This window comes from Gigantopelta aegis, chromosome 15 (genome assembly GCF_016097555.1).
Source record: "Gigantopelta aegis isolate Gae_Host chromosome 15, Gae_host_genome, whole genome shotgun sequence".
NCBI classification, from domain to species: Eukaryota; Metazoa; Mollusca; class Gastropoda; order Neomphalida; family Peltospiridae; genus Gigantopelta; species Gigantopelta aegis.
In genome coordinates this window covers 44,623,750-44,645,925 of record NC_054713.1, presented here as the reverse complement: position 1 = coordinate 44,645,925, position 22,176 = coordinate 44,623,750, and the positions used below count along the sequence as shown (strand labels likewise).

The 22,176-nt window shown below is 35.1% G+C and overlaps 1 protein-coding gene across 6 annotated transcripts in view; it reads right to left on the bottom strand.

The window, feature by feature from the left end:
* The window catches only part of LOC121390686 (putative uncharacterized protein DDB_G0271606), an 86,400-nt gene that overhangs the window by 54,531 nt on the left and 9,693 nt on the right, over nucleotides 1–22,176 (bottom strand). For all 6 annotated transcript variants that reach the window (XM_041522564.1, XM_041522561.1, XM_041522565.1 and 3 more), the window contains one exon: nucleotides 3,568–3,617. In XM_041522564.1, coding sequence (XP_041378498.1) covers nucleotides 3,568–3,617 — 50 coding nt within the window. The remainder of the gene's footprint in view (nucleotides 1–3,567; nucleotides 3,618–22,176) is intronic.

The window sequence follows — 22,176 nt, the reverse complement described above, 5'->3', positions numbered from 1 at the left end:
CACGTGTAACTACACACATTTACAAAGACTGTGTTTGTCTTTCACGTGTAACTACACACATTTACAAAGACTGTGTCTGTCTTTCACGTGTAACTACACACATTTACAAAGACTGTGTCTGTCTTTCACGTGTAACTACACACATTTACAAAATGTTAAACTTTGGTTTGTTTAACAACACCACTGGAGCACGTCGATTAATTAATCATCGGCTATTGGATGTCAAACGTTTAGTAATTCTGACTCGTAGTCATCAGAGGAAACCCCGCTATATTTTTAATGCAGAAAGGGATCTTTTATATGCACAAATGTACAATACCTGGGACTAGAATAGTGACTTCTGAAAATTATGACTTTTGCTTTAAGAAGAAAAGGCTTCGTAAATTATTCGGCCCATTGAATATAAGGAGTTAGATTAAAATATATTTCTGCTAAAAGTAGAAAATTGTGAAATATAAAATGGTCCGTAAATGTCAAAATGGATTTAATTGGAGGTAATCACAAAATACACTGACAACATGTATGATAGCATGTCAAGTAAATCACATGTATTACAGGTATTTTCTGCCCACCCAGAAAAAGGCCTAAATATGTCAAAATACATGAAATGGATTGTCCAATTTGAAAAGATTTCAAACCCGCAACCACCTAGTACATGTTTAGGGGCACTAATCAGCTGTTTTGCAAACCTCTAAAAATTGCAAGAACAATTGTTTCAAATGCACGTTGCTCACGCAAAATTTGGCATAAGCTATTGTTTGTTCACGCAAAATTTGGATCACCATTTACTTGGATGTAACAGGTTACGCAATAAGGAAAAGGAAATGGGTTACCTGGATTTATTTCTGCGTAACCGATAAATGGGTCATGCAGACTATTTCTCGATCCAGCCAGTGCACCACGACTGGTATATCAAAAGGCTGTGGTATGTGCGATCCTGACTGTGGGGTGGTGCATATAAAAGATCCCTTGATACTGATGAAAAAATATAGCAGACTTCCTCTCTCTAAGACTATATGTGAAAATTACCAAATGTGTGACGTCCAATAGCTGATGATTAATAGATCACTATGCTCTAGTGGTGTTGTTAAACAAAACTAACTTTTACTGGGAAAAGTGCCTCGAATGTTTTAGGAGAGCAGTGAATCAATCGACTTGCAATAAAAACTTTACTAATTTTTATTTAAAACTTACGGTTATAAATACTAGACACATGTAAATCATACCCATATCAGTCTTTCTACTGTAAAATAATTCGAGGGTACTAAATAAAAACAAAACAGACCACAAGTGCCCCTACTAGTTGATTATGAGTTTAAAATCTTTTCAAATTGGACACTTCATTTCATGCACTTTGAAAACAAATTAAACAGCAGTTCTATTATCATCATAAAACATTTTTCTAAAAGTATATTCAATAATTTCACAGATTTTAGGATAAATAATTTTAACCTCCATATACTCTCTGGCAGGCAACATGCATATTTTTTTTAAATTGTTTGGCTTACAAAACTTTTAACTGGCTACACAGTTAAAATACTTGAAATCTGTAAACCAGACTATTTGTGATGATAGCAGCATTCCTGTATCCTGTACACATACCACGTAATGTCACCACACCACTAGGTAAATACCATGCACCGCTAAATTAAAACTCACCACTAGTTTAAAGTTCAGGTTCAAGTAAGCATTCTGAGCTCGAGTACTGCTAAAGTAATACATGTCCCCTTACCAAGCCCAATAAATTTTCAGCCAATGTGATATTCAATTTTAAATTAGCCAACTTGCTAGCCTGAAAGTCACTTTCAAATTAGCTGAAGTTTTAACCCCTGATTTGATATTTGTGGTTAAAGCTGAATTTATACTTTGTGAATTGTACTCAAACAAAGTTTATTTTCTTTAACAACACCACTAGAGCACTTTGATTTATGAACCATCGACTATTGGATGTCAAACATTTGGTAATTCTGACAGTCTTAGAGAGGAAACCTGCTAAATTTTCCCATTAGCAGCAAGGGAACTTTTATATGCACCATACCACAGACAGGATAAGACATACCACAACCTTTGATAAACCAGTCAGGGTGCACTGGCTGAAATGAGAAATAGCCTAATGGACCCATCAATAGCAGGGAACATTTAGTTTTCAAAATGTCGATGGTCAGTTTGAAAATTGATTAGCAACTAGTATTTAATGTTAATGAATTGTGTAGCAATCTCTAAAACTTGTACAGCAAATCGTGACGCAATACTTAACAAAATGTTCCCTGAATGGGAATCGATCCTAGACCGACCACACATAAGGTGAGCACTCTTCCATTGGGCTACACCCTGCCCGTTGAATTCCACTAAGGAGTGTTCCCTCCAACAAAAATAAACACTGGTGTCTTCCACTTGTAGTGTAGCACCATCAAAAACTAATTTAAACAAGCATTCTGAGAGTACTGCTGAAGCAATACGTGTTTCGTATCTTCTAAATTCAAAGGCCATAACTACATGTATGTGAAAAATGGGCAAATTGCTATGAAAGTCAAACTTGATCTGTGACAGAACATGATAAAGGCCATAACTACATGTATGTGAAAAATGGGCAAATTGCTATGAAAGTCAAACTTGATCTGTGACAGAACATGATGAAGGCCATAACTACATGTATGTGAAAAATGGGCAAATTGCTATGAAAGTCAAACTTGATCTGTGACAGAACATGATGAAGGCCATAACTACATGTATGTGAAAAATGGGCAAATTGCTATGAAAGTCAAACTTGATCTGTGACAGAACATGATAAAGCTATTTACCAAATTGCTATGAAAGTCAAACTTGATCTGTGACAGAACATGATGAAGCTATTTACCAAATTGCTATGAAAGTCAAACTTGATCTGTGACAGAACATGATGAAACTATTTACCAAATTTCAGCTCATTATCTTCAGGCAATGCAAAAACAAAAAAGTCGGGGAAAACACACTTAAAAGTAGTATCTCCTAAGTTCAAGGGTCATAACTCTGTGAAAAATGGGTAAAACATGATTTGTAATAGTACATGATAAAGCTATACATAAAATTTCAGCTCAGTATTTCAAGGCATTCTGAAAAAAAATCCAGAAACCTATATGTGGGACAGACGGACAGACAGACACAGATGAAACCTATAGTCCACTCTGGTTGGACTAATAATAGCAATGAGTCAATCTCACAAAAATAAACTCTTACTGGTCATTCCACTCTAGATGTTAAAACTACTACAATTCATATATTTATTTTATTTATTTATTTATTAACTGCAGTAAAAATAAAAAAAGGAATTCCCCATTTAAAAGTTCTGGTTCAGATCGCACATACATGTATGTGCGATAAAAAAATATATTTATCACACGGTTTCAAAATATCTTTACCACTATAGTAAGACTGAATAGGTATGTAATAAAACAGCATAATGTATACATTAAACTCTATGACTCTTAGCAATGAAAGGTCACCAAGACATGACACTGCCACTGATTAATGTCAGATCTACTGATCTATTGAGTAAGATCTAAAAGATATAAAATTCGTCATACTCACTTTGTTGGTCTCACATTTTTCTTGAAGCGTCTCCTTCGACTTGATAAGGTCTGAAGAACAAAACACCGGACTTAATAAATTTAATAAACCTTTAGAAATCTTAATCCATGAACATTAAACACCAGACAGAATGACCTGAGAGATTTAATAAATGTTTATCTTAATCCATTAGCATTAAACACCAGACAGAATGACCCGAGAGATTGAATAAATGTTTATGCATGAACATTAAGCAGCAGGGACTTCTCCAATAAGGGCTGGATGAAGTCCAGTGGTAAAGCGTTCGCTTGATGCGCGGTCAGTCTAGAATCGATCCCCGTCGGTGGGCCTATTGGGCTATATTTCTCGTTCCAGCCAATGCACCATGACTGATATAAAAAAGGCTGTGGTATGTGCAATCGTGTCTGTGTGATAGAGCTATAAAAGATTCCTTGCTAATAACGGTAAATTGTACATAGCAGGTTTCCTCTCTAAGACCATATGTCAAAATTACCAAATGTTTGACATCCAATAGCCGATAATTAATAAATCAATGTGCTCTAGTGGTGTAACAAGAATCTTTCTCTACCTGTTTTGGTAGCAAAACTATTTCCAAATGGGCGAAAAACCGCTTGTATCATCACATGCCGATATATTTAATATATTTACTCAAAATTATTGTGAATTGTTACATTGTACACTGGGGGGGGGGGGGGGGGGGGGGGGGGGTTTAGAAGAGATGTAGCCTAGTGGTAAAGCACTATAAGCCAAAATCCTAGACCGACTGTGCATCAAGCGAACGCTTTACCACTGGGCTACGTCACATCCTTATTGGAGAAGTCCCTGCTGTTTAATGTTCATGGATAAATGGATCACGCAGATTTTCAACTCTCAGAGGCGTTTTGTTTTTATTATGTATCCTGAAATTAGTATCTGGCAGAACAGCCTTTACTAGGAAAAATCAATCCTCGTTGGTGGGCCCATTGGGCCGTTTCTCGTTGCAGCCAGTGCACCATGTGTCACTGGTATATCAAAAGGCTGTGGTATGTGCTAATACAGTGAGCAAACCAACAATGAAATCAGCTAGGCTTAGATGGTTGATTTCATGTATTGTGCATGTACATGTATGCCCTGTGTAGATGATGATTAAAGTGTAAAATACTCTGTAATTGAATAGGCCAACAATTGAGTTTAAAATTTGATTGGTGTAACAATACCACTATAGCACATTTTTAAATATCTTCTGCTGATTCATAGTCTTCAAAAGAAAATGTTTTAATTAACGACGCACTCAACACATTTTATTTTCGGTTTTATGGCGTCGGACATATGGTTAAGGACCATGCAGATATTGAGAGAGGAAACCCACTGTCGCCAGTTCATGGGCTACTCTTTTCGATTAGCAGCAAGGAATCTTTTATATGCACCATCCAATGGACAGGATAACACATCCCACGGCCTTTGATATACCAGTCGTGGTACACTGGCTGGAGTGAGAAATAGCCCAATGGGCCCACCAACAGGGATCGACCCCAGACTGACCGTGCATCAAGTGAACGCTTTACCACTGGGCTACGTCCCGCCCCTTCACAGTCTTCAAATGAAACCAGCTACATTTTTCCTTCAGTAACATGGAATTATAAAATTCATTTTACTCACAGACAGGACAGAACATACCATGACAAAAAACCCTGTGGGTCCACTAACGTGATTCAATCCTATGACCCATTCACCTCAGGCTAGTGCTTTACCAACTGAACTAAATCCTGTCTCCTCCTAAACTGCCTAATCACAACGACTGAAACTAAGTCTGTTAAAGTGAGTTAATTATATGAATCTATCTTTCCTTGTCTGATCACAGTAAACTGCCTAATCACAACGACTGAAACTAAGTCTGTTAAAGTGAGTTAATTATATGAATCTATCTTTCCTTGTCTGATCACAGTAAACTGCCTAATCACAACGACTGAAACAAAGTCTGTTAAAGTGAGTTACTTATATGAATCTATCTTTCCTTGTCTGATCACAGTAAACTGCCTAATCACAACGACTGAAACAAAGTCTGTTAAAGTGAGTTACTTATATGAATGTATCTTTCCTTGTCTGATCACAGTAAACTGCCTAATAACAACGACTGAAACAAAGTCTGTTAAAGTGAGTTACTTATATGAATCTATCTTTCCTTGTCTGATCACAGTAAACTGCCTAATCACAACGACTGAAACAAAGTCTGTTAAAGTGAGTTAATTATATGAATCTATCTTTCCTTGTCTGATCACAGTAAACTGCCTAATCACAACGACTGAAACAAAGTCTGTTAAAGTGAGTTACTTATATGAATCTATCTTTCCTTGTCTGATCACAGTAAACTGCCTAATCACAACGACTGAAACAAAGTCTGTTAAAGTGAGTTAATTATATGAATCTATCTTTCCTTGTCTGATCACAGTAAACTGCCTAATCACAACGACTGAAACAAAGTCTGTTAAAGTGAGTTAATTATATGAATCTATCTTTCCTTGTCTGATCACAGTAAACTGCCTAATCACAACGACTGAAACAAAGTCTGTTAAAGTGAGTTAATTATATGAATCTATCTTTCCTTGTCTGATCACAGTAAACTGCCTAATCACAACGACTGAAACTAAGTCTGTTAAAGTGAGTTAATTATATGAATCTATCTTTCCTTGTCTGATCACAGTAAACTGCCTAATCACAACGACTGAAACAAAGTCTGTTAAAGTGAGTTACTTATATGAATCTATCTTTCCTTGTCTGATCACAGTAAACTGCCTAATCACAACGACTGAAACAAAGTCTGTTAAAGTGAGTTACTTATATGAATCTATCTTTCCTTGTCTGATCACAGTAAACTGCCTAATCACAACGACTGAAACAAAGTCTGTTAAAGTGAGTTACTTATATGAATCTATCTTTCCTTGTCTGATCACAGTAAACTGCCTAATCACAACGACTGAAACAAAGTCTGTTAAAGTGAGTTACTTATATGAATCTATCTTTCCTTGTCTGATCACAGTAAACTGCCTAATCACAACGACTGAAACTAAGTCTGTTAAAGTGAGTTAATTATATGAATCTATCTTTCCTTGTCTGATCACAGTAAACTGCCTAATCACAACGACTGAAACTAAGTCTGTTAAAGTGAGTTAATTATATGAATCTATCTTTCCTTGTCTGATCACAGTAAACTGCCTAATCACAACGACTGAAACTAAGTCTGTTAAAGTGAGTTAATTATATGAATCTATCTTTCCTTGTCTGATCACAGTAAACTGCCTAATCACAACGACTGAAACAAAGTCTGTTAAAGTGAGTTACTTATATGAATCTATCTTTCCTTGTCTGATCACAGTAAACTGCCTAATCACAACGACTGAAACAAAGTCTGTTAAAGTGAGTTACTTATATGAATCTATCTTTCCTTGTCTGATCACAGTAAACTGCCTAATCACAACGACTGAAACAAAGTCTGTTAAAGTGAGTTACTTATATGAATCTATCTTTCCTTGTCTGATCACAGTAAACTGCCTAATCACAACGACTGAAACTAAGTCTGTTAAAGTGAGTTAATTATATGAATCTATCTTTCCTTGTCTGATCACAGTAAACTGCCTAATCACAACGACTGAAACTAAGTCTGTTAAAGTGAGTTAATTATATGAATCTATCTTTCCTTGTCTGATCACAGTAAACTGCCTAATCACAACGACTGAAACTAAGTCTGTTAAAGTGAGTTAATTATATGAATCTATCTTTCCTTGTCTGATCACAGTAAACTGCCTAATCACAACGACTGAAACAAAGTCTGTTAAAGTGAGTTACTTATATGAATGTATCTTTCCTTGTCTGATCACAGTAAACTGCCTAATCACAACGACTGAAACAAAGTCTGTTAAAGTGAGTTACTTATATGAATCTATCTTTCCTTGTCTGATCACAGTAAACTGCCTAATCACAACGACTGAAACAAAGTCTGTTAAAGTGAGTTAATTATATGAATCTATCTTTCCTTGTCTGATCACAGTAAACTGCCTAATCACAACGACTGAAACAAAGTCTGCTAAAGTGAGTTAATTATATGAATCTATCTTTCCTTGTCTGATCACAGTAAACTGCCTAATCACAACGACTGAAACAAAGTCTGTTAAAGTGAGTTAATTATATGAATCTATCTTTCCTTGTCTGATCACAGTAAACTGCCTAATCACAACGACTGAAACAAAGTCTGTTAAAGTGAGTTACTTATATGAATCTATCTTTCCTTGTCTGATCACAGTAAACTGCCTAATCACAACGACTGAAACAAAGTCTGTTAAAGTGAGTTACTTATATGAATCTATCTTTCCTTGTCTGATCACAGTAAACTGCCTAATCACAACGACTGAAACAAAGTCTGTTAAAGTGAGTTAATTATATGAATCTATCTTTCCTTGTCTGATCACAGTAAACTGCCTAATCACAACGACTGAAACTAAGTCTGTTAAAGTGAGTTAATTATATGAATCTATCTTTCCTTGTCTGATCACAGTAAACTGCCTAATCACAACGACTGAAACAAAGTCTGTTAAAGTGAGTTAATTATATGAATCTATCTTTCCTTGTCTGATCACAGTAAACTGCCTAATCACAACGACTGAAACAAAGTCTGTTAAAGTGAGTTACTTATATGAATCTATCTTTCCTTGTCTGATCACAGTAAACTGCCTAATCACAACGACTGAAACAAAGTCTGTTAAAGTGAGTTACTTATATGAATCTATCTTTCCTTGTCTGATCACAGTAAACTGCCTAATCACAACGACTGAAACAAAGTCTGTTAAAGTGAGTTAATTATATGAATGTATCTTTCCTTGTCTGATCACAGTAAACTGCCTAATCACAACGACTGAAACTAAGTCTGTTAAAGTGAGTTACTTATATGAATCTATCTTTCCTTGTCTGATCACAGTAAACTGCCTAATCACAACGACTGAAACAAAGTCTGTTAAAGTGAGTTAATTATATGAATCTATCTTTCCTTGTCTGATCACAGTAAACTGCCTAATCACAAAGACTGAAACTAAGTCTGTTAAAGTGAGTTACTTATATGAATCTATCTTTCCTTGTCTGATCACAGTAAACTGCCTAATCACAACGACTGAAACAAAGTCTGTTAAAGTGAGTTAATTATATGAATCTATCTTTCCTTGTCTGATCACAGTAAACTGCCTAATCACAACGACTGAAACTAAGTCTGTTAAAGTGAGTTACTTATATGAATCTATCTTTCCTTGTCTGATCACAGTAAACTGCCTAATCACAACGACTGAAACAAAGTCTGTTAAAGTGAGTTAATTATATGAATCTATCTTTCCTTGTCTGATCACAGTAAACTGCCTAATCACAACGACTGAAACAAAGTCTGTTAAAGTGAGTTAATTATATGAATCTATCTTTCCTTGTCTGATCACAGTAAACTGCCTAATCACAACGACTGAAACAAAGTCTGTTAAAGTGAGTTAATTATATGAATCTATCTTTCCTTGTCTGATCACAGTAAACTGCCTAATCACAACGACTGAAACAAAGTCTGTTAAAGTGAGTTAATTATATGAATCTATCTTTCCTTGTCTGATCACAGTAAACTGCCTAATCACAACGACTGAAACAAAGTCTGTTAAAGTGAGTTACTTATATGAATCTATCTTTCCTTGTCTGATCACAGTAAACTGCCTAATCACAACGATTGAAACAAAGTCTGTTAAAGTGAGTTACTTATATGAATCTATCTTTCCTTGTCTGATCACAGTAAACTGCCTAATCACAACGACTGAAACAAAGTCTGTTAAAGTGAGTTAATTATATGAATCTATCTTTCCTTGTCTGATCACAGTAAACTGCCTAATCACAACGACTGAAACAAAGTCTGTTAAAGTGAGTTAATTATATGAATGTATCTTTCCTTGTCTGATCACAGTAAACTGCCTAATCACAACGACTGAAACAAAGTCTGTTAAAGTGAGTTAATTATATGAATGTATCTTTCCTTGTCTGATCACAGTAAACTGCCTAATCACAACGACTGAAACAAAGTCTGTTAAAGTGAGTTACTTATATGAATGTATCTTTCCTTGTCTGATCACAGTAAACTGCCTAATCACAACGACTGAAACTAAGTCTGTTAAAGTGAGTTAATTATATGAATCTATCTTTCCTTGTCTGATCACAGTAAACTGCCTAATCACAACGACTGAAACTAAGTCTGTTAAAGTGAGTTACTTATATGAATCTATCTTTCCTTGTCTGATCACAGTAAACTGCCTAATCACAACGACTGAAACAAAGTCTGTTAAAGTGAGTTAATTATATGAATCTATCTTTCCTTGTCTGATCACAGTAAACTGCCTAATCACAACGACTGAAACAAAGTCTGTTAAAGTGAGTTAATTATATGAATCTATCTTTCCTTGTCTGATCACAGTAAACTGCCTAATCACAACGACTGAAACTAAGTCTGTTAAAGTGAGTTAATTATATGAATCTATCTTTCCTTGTCTGATCACAGTAAACTGCCTAATCACAACGACTGAAACTAAGTCTGTTAAAGTGAGTTACTTATATGAATCTATCTTTCCTTGTCTGATCACAGTAAACTGCCTAATCACAACGACTGAAACAAAGTCTGTTAAAGTGAGTTACTTATATGAATCTATCTTTGCAGGGTGGGACATAGCCCAGTGGTAAAGCACTCGCTCCAGCCAGTGCACGACGACTGGTATATCAAAGGCCGTGGTGTGTGTTATCCTGTCTGTTGGATGGCGTATATAAAGTATCCCTTGCTACCAACAGAAAAATGTTGCAGGTTTCCTCTTTAAGACTATACATGTCATAATTACCAAATGTTTACATCCAATAGCCGATGATTTATACATCAATGTGCTCTAGTGGTGTTGTTAAACAAAACAAACTTTGTATCCATGCAACCAACCAATCAATCAATCTCTCCCTTTCTTTCTTTCTCTCTCTCTCCCTCCATTCAATTTTCACTATTTTGGAAATAATCAATCTCTCCTCGCCCTCCATCTCTCTCTGTTTTTCTCCCTCTGCTATTTCTTTTTTTCTCTCTCTCTCTCTTCCCCTCTCTCTCACTCCCTCCCTCTGCATCTCTCCCTCTCCACTGAATTTTCACTATTTTGGAAATAATCAATCTATCCCCGCCCTCCATCTTTCTATGTTTCTTTCTCTCTGCTATTTCTTTCTTTCTCTTTCTTCCCCCCTCCCTCTCAATCTCTCTATTTTTTTTCTCTCTCTAACTTTTTCTCTCTGTCTTTCCTTCCAATTTTAACTAAATCAATCTTCCCCACCCCTCTCTCTCTTATTTTTTTTTTTTTTCTCTCTCTCTATCTCACTTTCTCTCTCCCACTCTCTCTTTCTCTCTCCCACTCACTCATTCTCTCTCCCACTCACTCATTCTCTCCCTCACCCCCCCACCCCCCTCCTCCAATTTTCATTACTTTGGAAAGAATAGTTAACTATATATTACTTTATAGATTATGCATCATCTATAAAAAGAAATGCAGGTGCAAGATATAAAATCGAGGGAACAATTTTAAACTGATGCCAATATAAATGGCTCAACACATCACAATTCATAATACATACAATATACATGTACTAGGCACTAATTACAATTTAATAGTACCTGTGAACTAAAGAGTCATCAAACAATATATCCAGATTGTTATAACACATGTATAATATGAGTAGGAACACAGTATATTGAACGTTACAAAATGTACAACACATGCTCATCCATACACTGCACATATATATATATATATATATATATATACGTTAACTGCACATATTACCCCAGCAGGCACTCATAACGGGGAAAATAAAAATCATAATTTCTCACGGAGAAATTATCATGCATTGGATGATTTGACCTTGTCGGTACTAAATATGACACCATCACAATTTGGGAAAGCACACACAATGACGTCACAGAGTTTAAAGTGTGTTTAAGTCTTTCTGGTTTTAGTCTTACACTTGTAATAAAATGGTAGTTTAATGCATTTCATTAAGAGATTTTTTTTTTTTCTAGAATATAAAGAAGTTTGGGTTTTGAAAATTATCTGTGAACTGTGAATAAAATACTAAATTAAAGCAATACTCAGAACAGTAGTTTATGTCGTTTCTACATACATGGACATGTAGCCGAATTTGTATATATAACGAAAATAAAGGCTTTCAAGAAACCCAAATACTGTAGCTGGGGTAATAAATAGAATAACAAACTCGGACTGAATGAATGTCTGACACATTGTGGTGGTATCACCCACTAATGATAAAAAAAACCCTGTCAACTTACAAATTTCACTTCTGACCCCAATCGTACCTTCAAGATCTTTGGTAGTCATAAAATGTACTGTAATACTGAACTACCGGTTGTAATGTTTTCCCAATTAATTCACTATTATCATATAACCATTCCCACAGCTAATATACCTTACAATTTTGGCAATTGTAAATTCTTATTAGAGTTCCCCTACATTTTTTGAAGAGTATATATTGAACCCTACAACATGTACAAAACATGCTCATCCATCCCCTGTATATACCGGTATGTATGTAACTGCACATCATTTCAATTTGATACCAAAATTAATAAACACACATGAATGTACATTAATATTAGTCGATCAGTGTGATGTATAGGATATTTCATGTTTTTTTTGTCAAATATGACTTATATCTCACCGAATGAAGTTTGCAATCATATCTCACAAGTCGCGCTTGCTCGACGAGTGTGATATGACTGCAAACTTCACGAGATGAGATATAAATAATATTTGACAAAAAACATGAAATTTTCAATTTATTATATAACTTTTGGCAATTTACCTTTATTTTTAAAATGCCAGGAGCAAAATAGTTCCGGCTTTCTTACAGTGAAGATAACACTTTCTACAGTGACGATAACACATTTTAGAGTGAAATAGTGACATTTTCACTCTAAAATGTGTTATCGTCACCGAGTGACTGATAACACTTTTATTTCACTGATATTTTAAGATATTTCACTAAATGTTATATAATAATATTTGTTAGTTGATCATTCTAATTACTACAGTCACAAAAACTACAAGTATTATGTTAATAACATTACAGTGTCACAAAGAACTTGCAGTTCTTCAAACATAAAATAAAATTAGAAACTTGTGCCGAAATTAATGCATGTTTATATCAATAAATCTGAAAGTGCACATAATTATTAAAAGAACTAAGTACTGTGTATTTTATATACAGAGAAAAACAAATAAGCTAACAGTTAGTATTGAAGACCTGAATATTCAGTCACTATTAGTGTTGTAATGTCTGTATAAAGTATAGTTTTAGCATGGTGCGGCATCATGCCTAAATAGTTTAGCACCATCTTGCCTTAATCAGCGCCATGCTGCACTAAGATGAAACAAGACTTTTTCAATAATTCTAAAATGGCCTTAATAAAACACTTAGAAAATGCATTATTAATTAAGTCAAATATCCCTGTTATATATTTTTCTATTCATTTATTAAAACAAGTACATTAACTACATTTATTTTTATTTCAATTTTAAAAAAAAGAAGACTTTTAAAAAGTGTCCCGAAAATGGTAAAATGCCCCGAAAGTGTTTTGGTTGTAGTCACTCTCTCCTGTTACTGCATCAGTCAGGGCTCGAAACTCTCCAAAAAATATGGTTGCCCAAAACATAATAATGGGTTTTGGCAAATTATGTTAAGCGAACCACGAACACAAGCAAGATTTTAATATGGAATAAATATATGCAATACAAATATTAATAGGGCTCATATGTTATAGCTCTGAAGAAGAGCGACCAAATAATATTATTTGGGCGACTAACGCCATTATTTTCTAATATTTAAGTTTAACGAGACATTGGTCGCATTTGCCGACTTGGCTACTGGCCATTTCGAGCCCTGATCAGTGTTGGTGTGACCCCTTATATTTGTTCCCACCAGTACATGTGTATGCAGTACATGACTGAAATTAATTGTGCTGATTGAAATGTATCGAACAATAAGTTTTCAGAAATGGTAATATTCAGACAGCTGCTAGCTAATATCTACTCTTATTCAAACTTTTAGCCTTTTTTTTTTTAATACATAAATTTTTATTATTATTATTATGTTCCCAAGCCTTTTTAACTGGGAACTCGGGTGCGGATGCAGGATTTTTCTAAAGGGAGGGGGGGGGGAGAAGTGTCCAAATGTGGTGACTGATCTCTCCTTTTACACAGAACAGTTAATATCACGTTTCCCCTTAAAGGTTTTGGTCAGTTTTCAAAAAGGGGGGGGGGGGGGGGGGGGGTCTGGACCCTTGGACCCCACACCTGGATCAGCTACTGGAACTTTTTTTTTTTTTGTGATTATTATTATTTTTAAGCTGTCTATTTTGTAATTTTCTAAGAACAGTTCTGGACTGATTTTGTAGGTAATTACAACGTACACTTAGATCCCTTTGGGAGGGGGGGGGGGGGGGAGGGGGGGGGGGGGGGGGTTGAATATATTAAAAACTGTGTGGTATAGGTTAAATGTGTATTGGCCTGTATTACAAATTATATGAAGTGATTTATTTTTAAAATTCTTCAACCATTCTGGGCCTATATACATGTAGCTGAAATTTGGTAGGTATAATTTGTGGGTATGGGGGTATGTTTTGCTGTACATGTTTCCCACTAGTAAAGCCTGTTCAACGACTCCTATTACATATTAAATATATTTTTCTGTTTCTACACTACCAAGTCCATTTGTTTTATCAATACTAGTTAGTACAATGTAAAACTGAAATGTATGTTGTAGAAAACATTGAAATTGTACCCTATTAACAATCAAGCAAAACACCTTGGTTGAGTACATGCATGACATACTAGATTTAAGTACCATTCTTACAGTTAAATACATGCATGACATACTAGATGTACCATTCTTACAGTTAAATACATGCATGACATACTAGATTTAAGTACCATTCTTACAGTTAAATACATGCATGACATACTAGATGTACCATTCTTACAGTTAAATACATGCATGGCATACTAGATTTAAGTACCATTGTACACTGACTGTCGTGTGTTCTGTATTGTGATTGGTTAATTACATTCTTTTTCCGGGATCAAATAGACAATAACACCCGGAAAGCTAATGACGTCATTAGCAATTGGAACAGGCGAACTTGACGATTCAAGGGTTTACAGTTAGATTGTAGCCAGGTATTTTTTTCAAGAAATGCCAAATATACAGTTAGTACTGTAGAAAAACGATTCAGTTTACAATGGACATAACCATATGGAGTTTTTAGATTTGCGGATGTTATTGTCTATTTGATGCCCGCAAATCTAAAAACTCCATATGGTTACCTCCTAATTCTTACAGTTAAATACATGCATGGCATACTAGATTTAAGTACCATTCTTACAGTTAAATACATGCATGACATACTAGATGTACCATTCTTACAGTTAAATACATGCATGACATACTAGATTTAAGTACCATTCTTACAGTTAAATATATGAATGACATACTAGATTTAAGTACCATTCTTACAGTTAAATACATGCATGGCATACTAGATTTACGTACCATTCTTACAGTTAAATACATGCATGGTATACTAGATTTACGTACCATTCTTACAGTTAAATACATGCATGACATACTAGATGTACCATTCTTACAGTTAAATACATGCATGACATACTAGATTTAAGTACCATTCTTACAGTTAAATATATGAATGACATACTAGATTTACGTACCATTCTTACAGTTAAATACATGCATGACATACTAGATGTACCATTCTTACAGTTAAATACATGCATGACATACTAGATTTAAGTACCATTCTTACAGTTAAATACATGCATGACATACTAGATTTAAGTACCATTCTTACAGTTAAATACATGCATGACATACTAGATTTAAGTACCATTCTTACAGTTAAATATATGAATGACATACTAGATTTACGTACCATTCTTACAGTTAAATACATGCATGACATACTAGATGTACCATTCTTACAGTTAAATACATGCATGACATACTAGATTTAAGTACCATTCTTACAGTTAAATACATGCATGACATACTAGATTTGAGTACCATTCTTACAGTTAAATACATGCATGACATACTAGATGTACCATTCTTACAGTTAAATACATGCATGACATACTAGATTTACGTACCATTCTTACAGTTAAATACATGCATGACATACTAGATGTACCATTCTTACAGTTAAATACATGCATGACATACTAGATGTACCATTCTTACAGTTAAATACATGCATGACATACTAGATTTAGTACCATTCTTACACATGCATGACATACTAGATTTAAGTACCATTCTTACAGTTAAATACATGCATGGCATACTAGATTTAAGTACCATTCTTACAGTTAAATACATGCATGACATACTAGATGTACCATTCTTACAGTTAAATACATGCATGACATACTAGATTTAAGTACCATTCTTACACTTACATACATGCATCACATACTAGATTTACGTACCATTCTTACAGTTAAATACATGCATGACATACTAGATTTAAGTACCATTCTTACAGTTAAATACATGCATGACATACTAGATTTAAGTACCATTCTTACAGTTAAATACATGCATGACATACTAGATGTACCATTCTTACAGTTAAATATATGCATGACATACTAGATTTACGTACCATTCTTACAGTTAAATACATGCATGACATACTAGATGTACCATTCTTACAGTTAAATACATGCATGACATACTAGATGTACCATTCTTACAGTTAAATACATGCATGACATACTAGATTTAAGTACCATTCTTAGTTAAATACATGCATGACATACTAGATTTAAGTACCATTCTTACAGTTAAATACATGCATGACATACTAGATTTAAGTACCGGTAGAATTCTTACAGTGAAATACAGTGGACTGTCTAAACCGGATTCTGTGTACTGGATAACCTGGATCTCTGCGTAAACCAGTCCATTTTTAAAGCCCCGTCCAGCTACCATTTATCTCTTAGGTATAAATCTGGATTCTGTCTATGTAAACAGGACTATTTCCAATGGCGTAGCCAGTGTAAGGCAGATGAGGCGTTTGCCTCGTCTGGAATTTCCCCAGATTTATTTTATTTTTCCTATGACACTGATATTTATTAAACAGGTCTGGGTTTGCCGCGGTGTTTTTTCGTCTCCGGCTACGCCCTAGATTTTGACGGTACGAAGTGAGTCGGGTTTAGACACAGCATTCACTGTACATGTACAAGGTACTAGATTTAAGTAGCATTCTTACACACATGTACATGTAAATATTATAAATGTATGTATGATGTACAGGGTTTGAAACTCATCATAAAATATGGTGGCCCAAAAAATAAGGTAAGCGAACCATGAACCACGAGCAAGATTTTAATGTGGAATAAATATATGCAATACAAATATTAATAGTGGCTCATATGTTATAGCTCTAAAGACGATCGCCAAAATAATATCATTTGGGTGACTAACGCCATTATTTTTTAATATTTAAGTCTCCCAAACGGGACATTGGTCACATTTGGTGACATGGCCACAGACCGTTTCGAGCCCTGGATGTATAATTATTTATTATATAACAGTACATTTATTATATTCATGAATTTCATACACATGTACAGTGAAACCCCTAAACACTGGACACCCATGGGTTTCAAGTACAAAGTTAAAGTTTGTTTTTGTTTAACGACACCACTGGAGCACATTCATTTATTAATCATCGGCTATTGGATGTCAAACACATGGTCATTATGACACCGTCATAGAGAGGAAACCCGCTACAGTATTTCCATTAGTAGCAAGAGAGCTTTCATATGTATAATCCCACAGACAGAACAGCACATACCATGACCTTTGATATACCCAGTGTTCGAGATTAATTGTATCCCGATATCCCGGGGATACCAGAATTTAATTTTGGATACCAGACTTCAAGAACCCAGTATCCCACCGGGATACCATATAATACTAAATTCTCAGGTGGGATACCAGATTTTGAAATGTTAGTATCCAACTGGGATACTGCCCAAATTTTTTAATCTCAAACACCCAATGGGCCCACCGACGGGGAAGGAAGGATGTGATTTATTTAATGACGCACTCAACACATTTATTTATGGTTATATGGCATCAGACATATGGTTAAGGACCACACAGACACTAAGAGAGGAAACCTGCTGTCCCCACTTCATGGGCTACTCTTTTCGATTGGCAGTAAGGGATCTTTTATATGCACAATCCCACAGACAAGATAGTACATACCACAGGCTTTGTTACACCAGTCGTGGTGCACCGGTTGGAACGAGAAATAGCCCAATGGGTCCACCGACGGGGATCGATCCCAAACCGACCGCGCATCAAGCGAGCGCTCTACCACTGGGCTACATGCCACCCCTTCAAGTACAAAGTCTGATAATAAAGGGTATCTGGTTTAGAGAGGTTCTCTTCTGTGTTAATAGTTTTAAAAGAGAGACTGTGAAAAATGACCAGTTTTGGGAGTTTCACTGTATTGAATAGATCTGTACATTAATATCACAGCTGAGGATAAGTGAATCATATTAACATTATACATGAAACTGTGTGATGCACATATACACCTAGTGATATACCTGATAGTGTGTGATACATATTAATAATACACCTGCATGAGTGTGTGATACATATTAAATAATATTAAACCTGACAATGTGAGATACATATTAATATTATACCTAAGACTGTCTGATACACATTAATATTATACCTAAGACTGTCTGATACACATTAATATTATACCTGAGAATGTTTGAAACACATTAATATTATACCTGAGAATGTCTGATACACATTTATATTATACCTGAGAATGTCTGATACACATTAATATCATACCTGAGAATGTGAGATACATATTAATATTATACCTGAGAATGTGCTAATATTATACATGTACAGGTACATGCATGCATGACGTAGTTAAAAACGTAGCATGCATAACAAACTATAAGATGGCCAGACAGGCAGGCAGGCATTAGGTTTCTAATACTAACTGCAGACAGTGGTAGAGCACAGGGAAAACAAATTCAGGGTTTCAGCCAGGGTGTACTGAGCGTAAAAGGTGTAACTTCAAATCTTTGCAATTAACGGATACTCATGAACATCCTGATTTTAATGTGAAAAATGCAAGCTGATATGTTATTCGCATTAAAAGTTTTAATTGATGCATTTATTTCTAACTTTTCATTGTATCACAAACCATTCAAATATTAGTAGGCCTATGATGCCTGAACTTAGTTTGGATATAGGCACATAAATACAATTACTTGGACTCAGTAGGCCTACATGGATATTTTATAAAACACAATTCAGGATATGTAATAAACTCTAATTATGGAAGGAAGGAAATGTTTTATTTAACGACGCACTCAACACATTTTATTTAAGGTTATATGGCATCAGACATATGGTTATGGACCACACAGATATTGAGAGAGGAAACCCACTGTTGCCAATTCATGAGCTACTCTTTTCGATTAGGCCAACAAAAAAAAAAATAGGTGTGTTTCCGATTGCATCCCCCCAAAAATTAGGGTAGGTAGGTAGGGTTTTTTGTGGGGGTTTTTAAATTGAATACTATCATAATAATAATAATAATAATAATAATAATAATAATTATTATTATTATTATTTATCATCATTATCATTGTTATTGTTGTTGTCGTTGTAGTAGTAGTAGTAGTATTGGTATGCACTGTTTGTGTATTTCCTTAAATTAATGGAACATTTGTATTAATTTCGTTGTTCTTAATTTAAATACTTTATGCAAACATTTGAGATGCATTAATAATATGACCTGTTGATTTAAGTGAAGACGAGAATTAAGATGAATTGATACGATTATATTTAATCGAAATAACCTGTACCAAGGCTATGTTCGTACATTCGGTTACTTCCGTGACCGACTAAGCTGTTCGGTGGTAGCTAATCAGGGGAAGGAACTCTATTACAAAAGCTTTTCCATAATTTCTCGATGTTTTTCGGAAGGGAATTACATGTGCAAAATGTATTGTATAATAGTACGTAAACAATGTGCAAGGAGGGAAATACTCTTGTTTGGTGATGTTGTCCTCTTTTATTTTTCCTTCTTTTTTTTTTCATTTTAAGAGAAGAAAAAATTAGGGTTGGGGGGTTAAAACTAGGGACGGTCGGTCGACCGGAAACACACCTATTTTTTTGTTTGGCCATAGCAGTAAGGGATCTTTTATATGCACCATCCCACACACAGGGTAGTACATACCACAGCCTTTGATATGCCAGTCGTGATGCACTGGCTGAAACGAGAAGTATAGCCCAATGGGCCCACCAACAGGGCTCGATCCCAGACCGACTGCGCTTCGAGTGAGTGCAAGTCCCACCAGTCTAATTATGGAATCAAGAGTTTTACATTATATATGCACGCATGTATGAGTTTCTGTACACCAGTGACTGCACGTTGGTAGCATATCCAGTCACTTTGTGAATAGTTGTTGCAATATCACATTAATGGGTTCAGTTATCTCAGTAATATTTCAAGGGAAGCCATTCCATATCACATTTTAATATGACCACCACTCGCATTAATTTCATGTTAATTTTAATATGACCACCACTCGCATTAATTTCATGTCACATTTTAATATGAGTCTTAAGACTACCATCACTCGAATTTATGTAGGAACGTGTTAATTTAACGATCCACAGTGTGAAATTGTAATTTTTAGAGAGATCATTGTAAGAAAACTGCTGTTCAAATAGTTTAAAGTTTATGAAAGTCTAAAACAAGATGCACAGACGTGCAGTCAGGGCACTTACATGTATATTGTGGTCCGTTTTATTTTTATTACGTACTCTCAAATTAAGAGTTGTCGGATTGGGAAGAAATGAGATGGAATCTAAAGCAGAGAAAGGAAAGGGGGCAGTGGGTTATTTAAAATAAATAAATATTAGTAAAAAAAAAAAAATAGTGAAGTATGTACTCTGTATGTACATTTGTACATGTATGGTGTATCAAAGCAAATGACGATAACCACCAATAGTGGAAACGTTTGAGTTTGCCACAGGTGTAATGTACCAGATGCTAAATGGCGGTTATAAAATACTTGGGCTTTCACTACTAATATCAAGTCTGTAAAAGAAACGATCAATGAAGGACACAGGTCTGGTCCAATTAGTCTCGCTCCATATGCAAAACATAAAAACACCTTCATGTACATTTTTAATAAAGTCACAATCTCATCTCACTATATTATATACGTAACTGATTAAATTAGTAAATTACATACATTATAATATCGTTAGATGAGATTGTGAATTTATAACGCAAAATACAAACACAATTAATTATCCTGTGAATACATGTGTATAATTCAATTATATATTATACATGTGGCATATGTGACCATCTATAATGTATGTACGCAACATCATTTTATTATTATAGAGAATACTACATAACATACCAAATATTGCTGTGTATTAGATGACTTTTCAAGTTCCTAAATACCACCATGAGAACAGGGCTTAGCCAAGAGGGAAGGAAATGGTTTATTTAACGATGCATTCAACACACTGTATTTACGTTATATGGCGTCAGACATATGGTTAAGGACCACACAGATATTGAGATAGGAAACCCGCTGTCGCCACTTCATGGGCTACTCTTTTCAGTTAGCAGCAAGGGATCTTTTATATGCATCATCCCACAGACAGGATATGCACATACCACAGCCTTTGTTACACCAGTCGTGGCGCACTGGCTGGAACGACAAATAGCCCAATGGGCCCACTGACGGGGATCGTTCCCAAACTGACCGTGCATCAAGCGAGCTCTTTACCACTGAGCTACGTCTCGCCCCCTACCAATAGAGAGAGTCAACAACAACAAAAAGTCTAATATCTTAAAACACAATAAAAATTCAGTGTTTACAGAAATAGGATACTATCGAAAATTTGTCGGTCATTCCAGGCCCCAAAAGCTTAACGTTGCGTTATTTAATCTGCATTATGATAATTATCAACATCCTCTTATTAATAACCAAGACCCATTTCAGTGTCCATTTGTTTGTTTGATACAAACAAAAAGGTTGTATTTTATTCGAGTCTTGAGAAATGAAAATAAATTTATTTTATTTTTATTGATCGGCAGTATCTGGCTAAAGCCACTTATTACACAGTAGTAGGACCTATTTAGCGTCACACCGGTGCATATAAAAGATCCCTTGCTGCTAATCGAAAAGAGTAGCCCATGAAGTGGTGACAGCGGGTTTCCTCCCTCATTATCTGTATCCGACAACATATAACTGTAAATAAAATGTGTTGAGTGCGTCGTTAAATAAACCATATATCCTAACTTGCTTCCTTGTGCTCTGGCAGTGTTGTTAAACAAAACAAACTTCTTCTTTTTCAAATATATCCATATTAAAATTTGGTAGTTTACCTGGCAAGTAAGAATGCTGGATTGGTTAGTGATGTATATTTCTT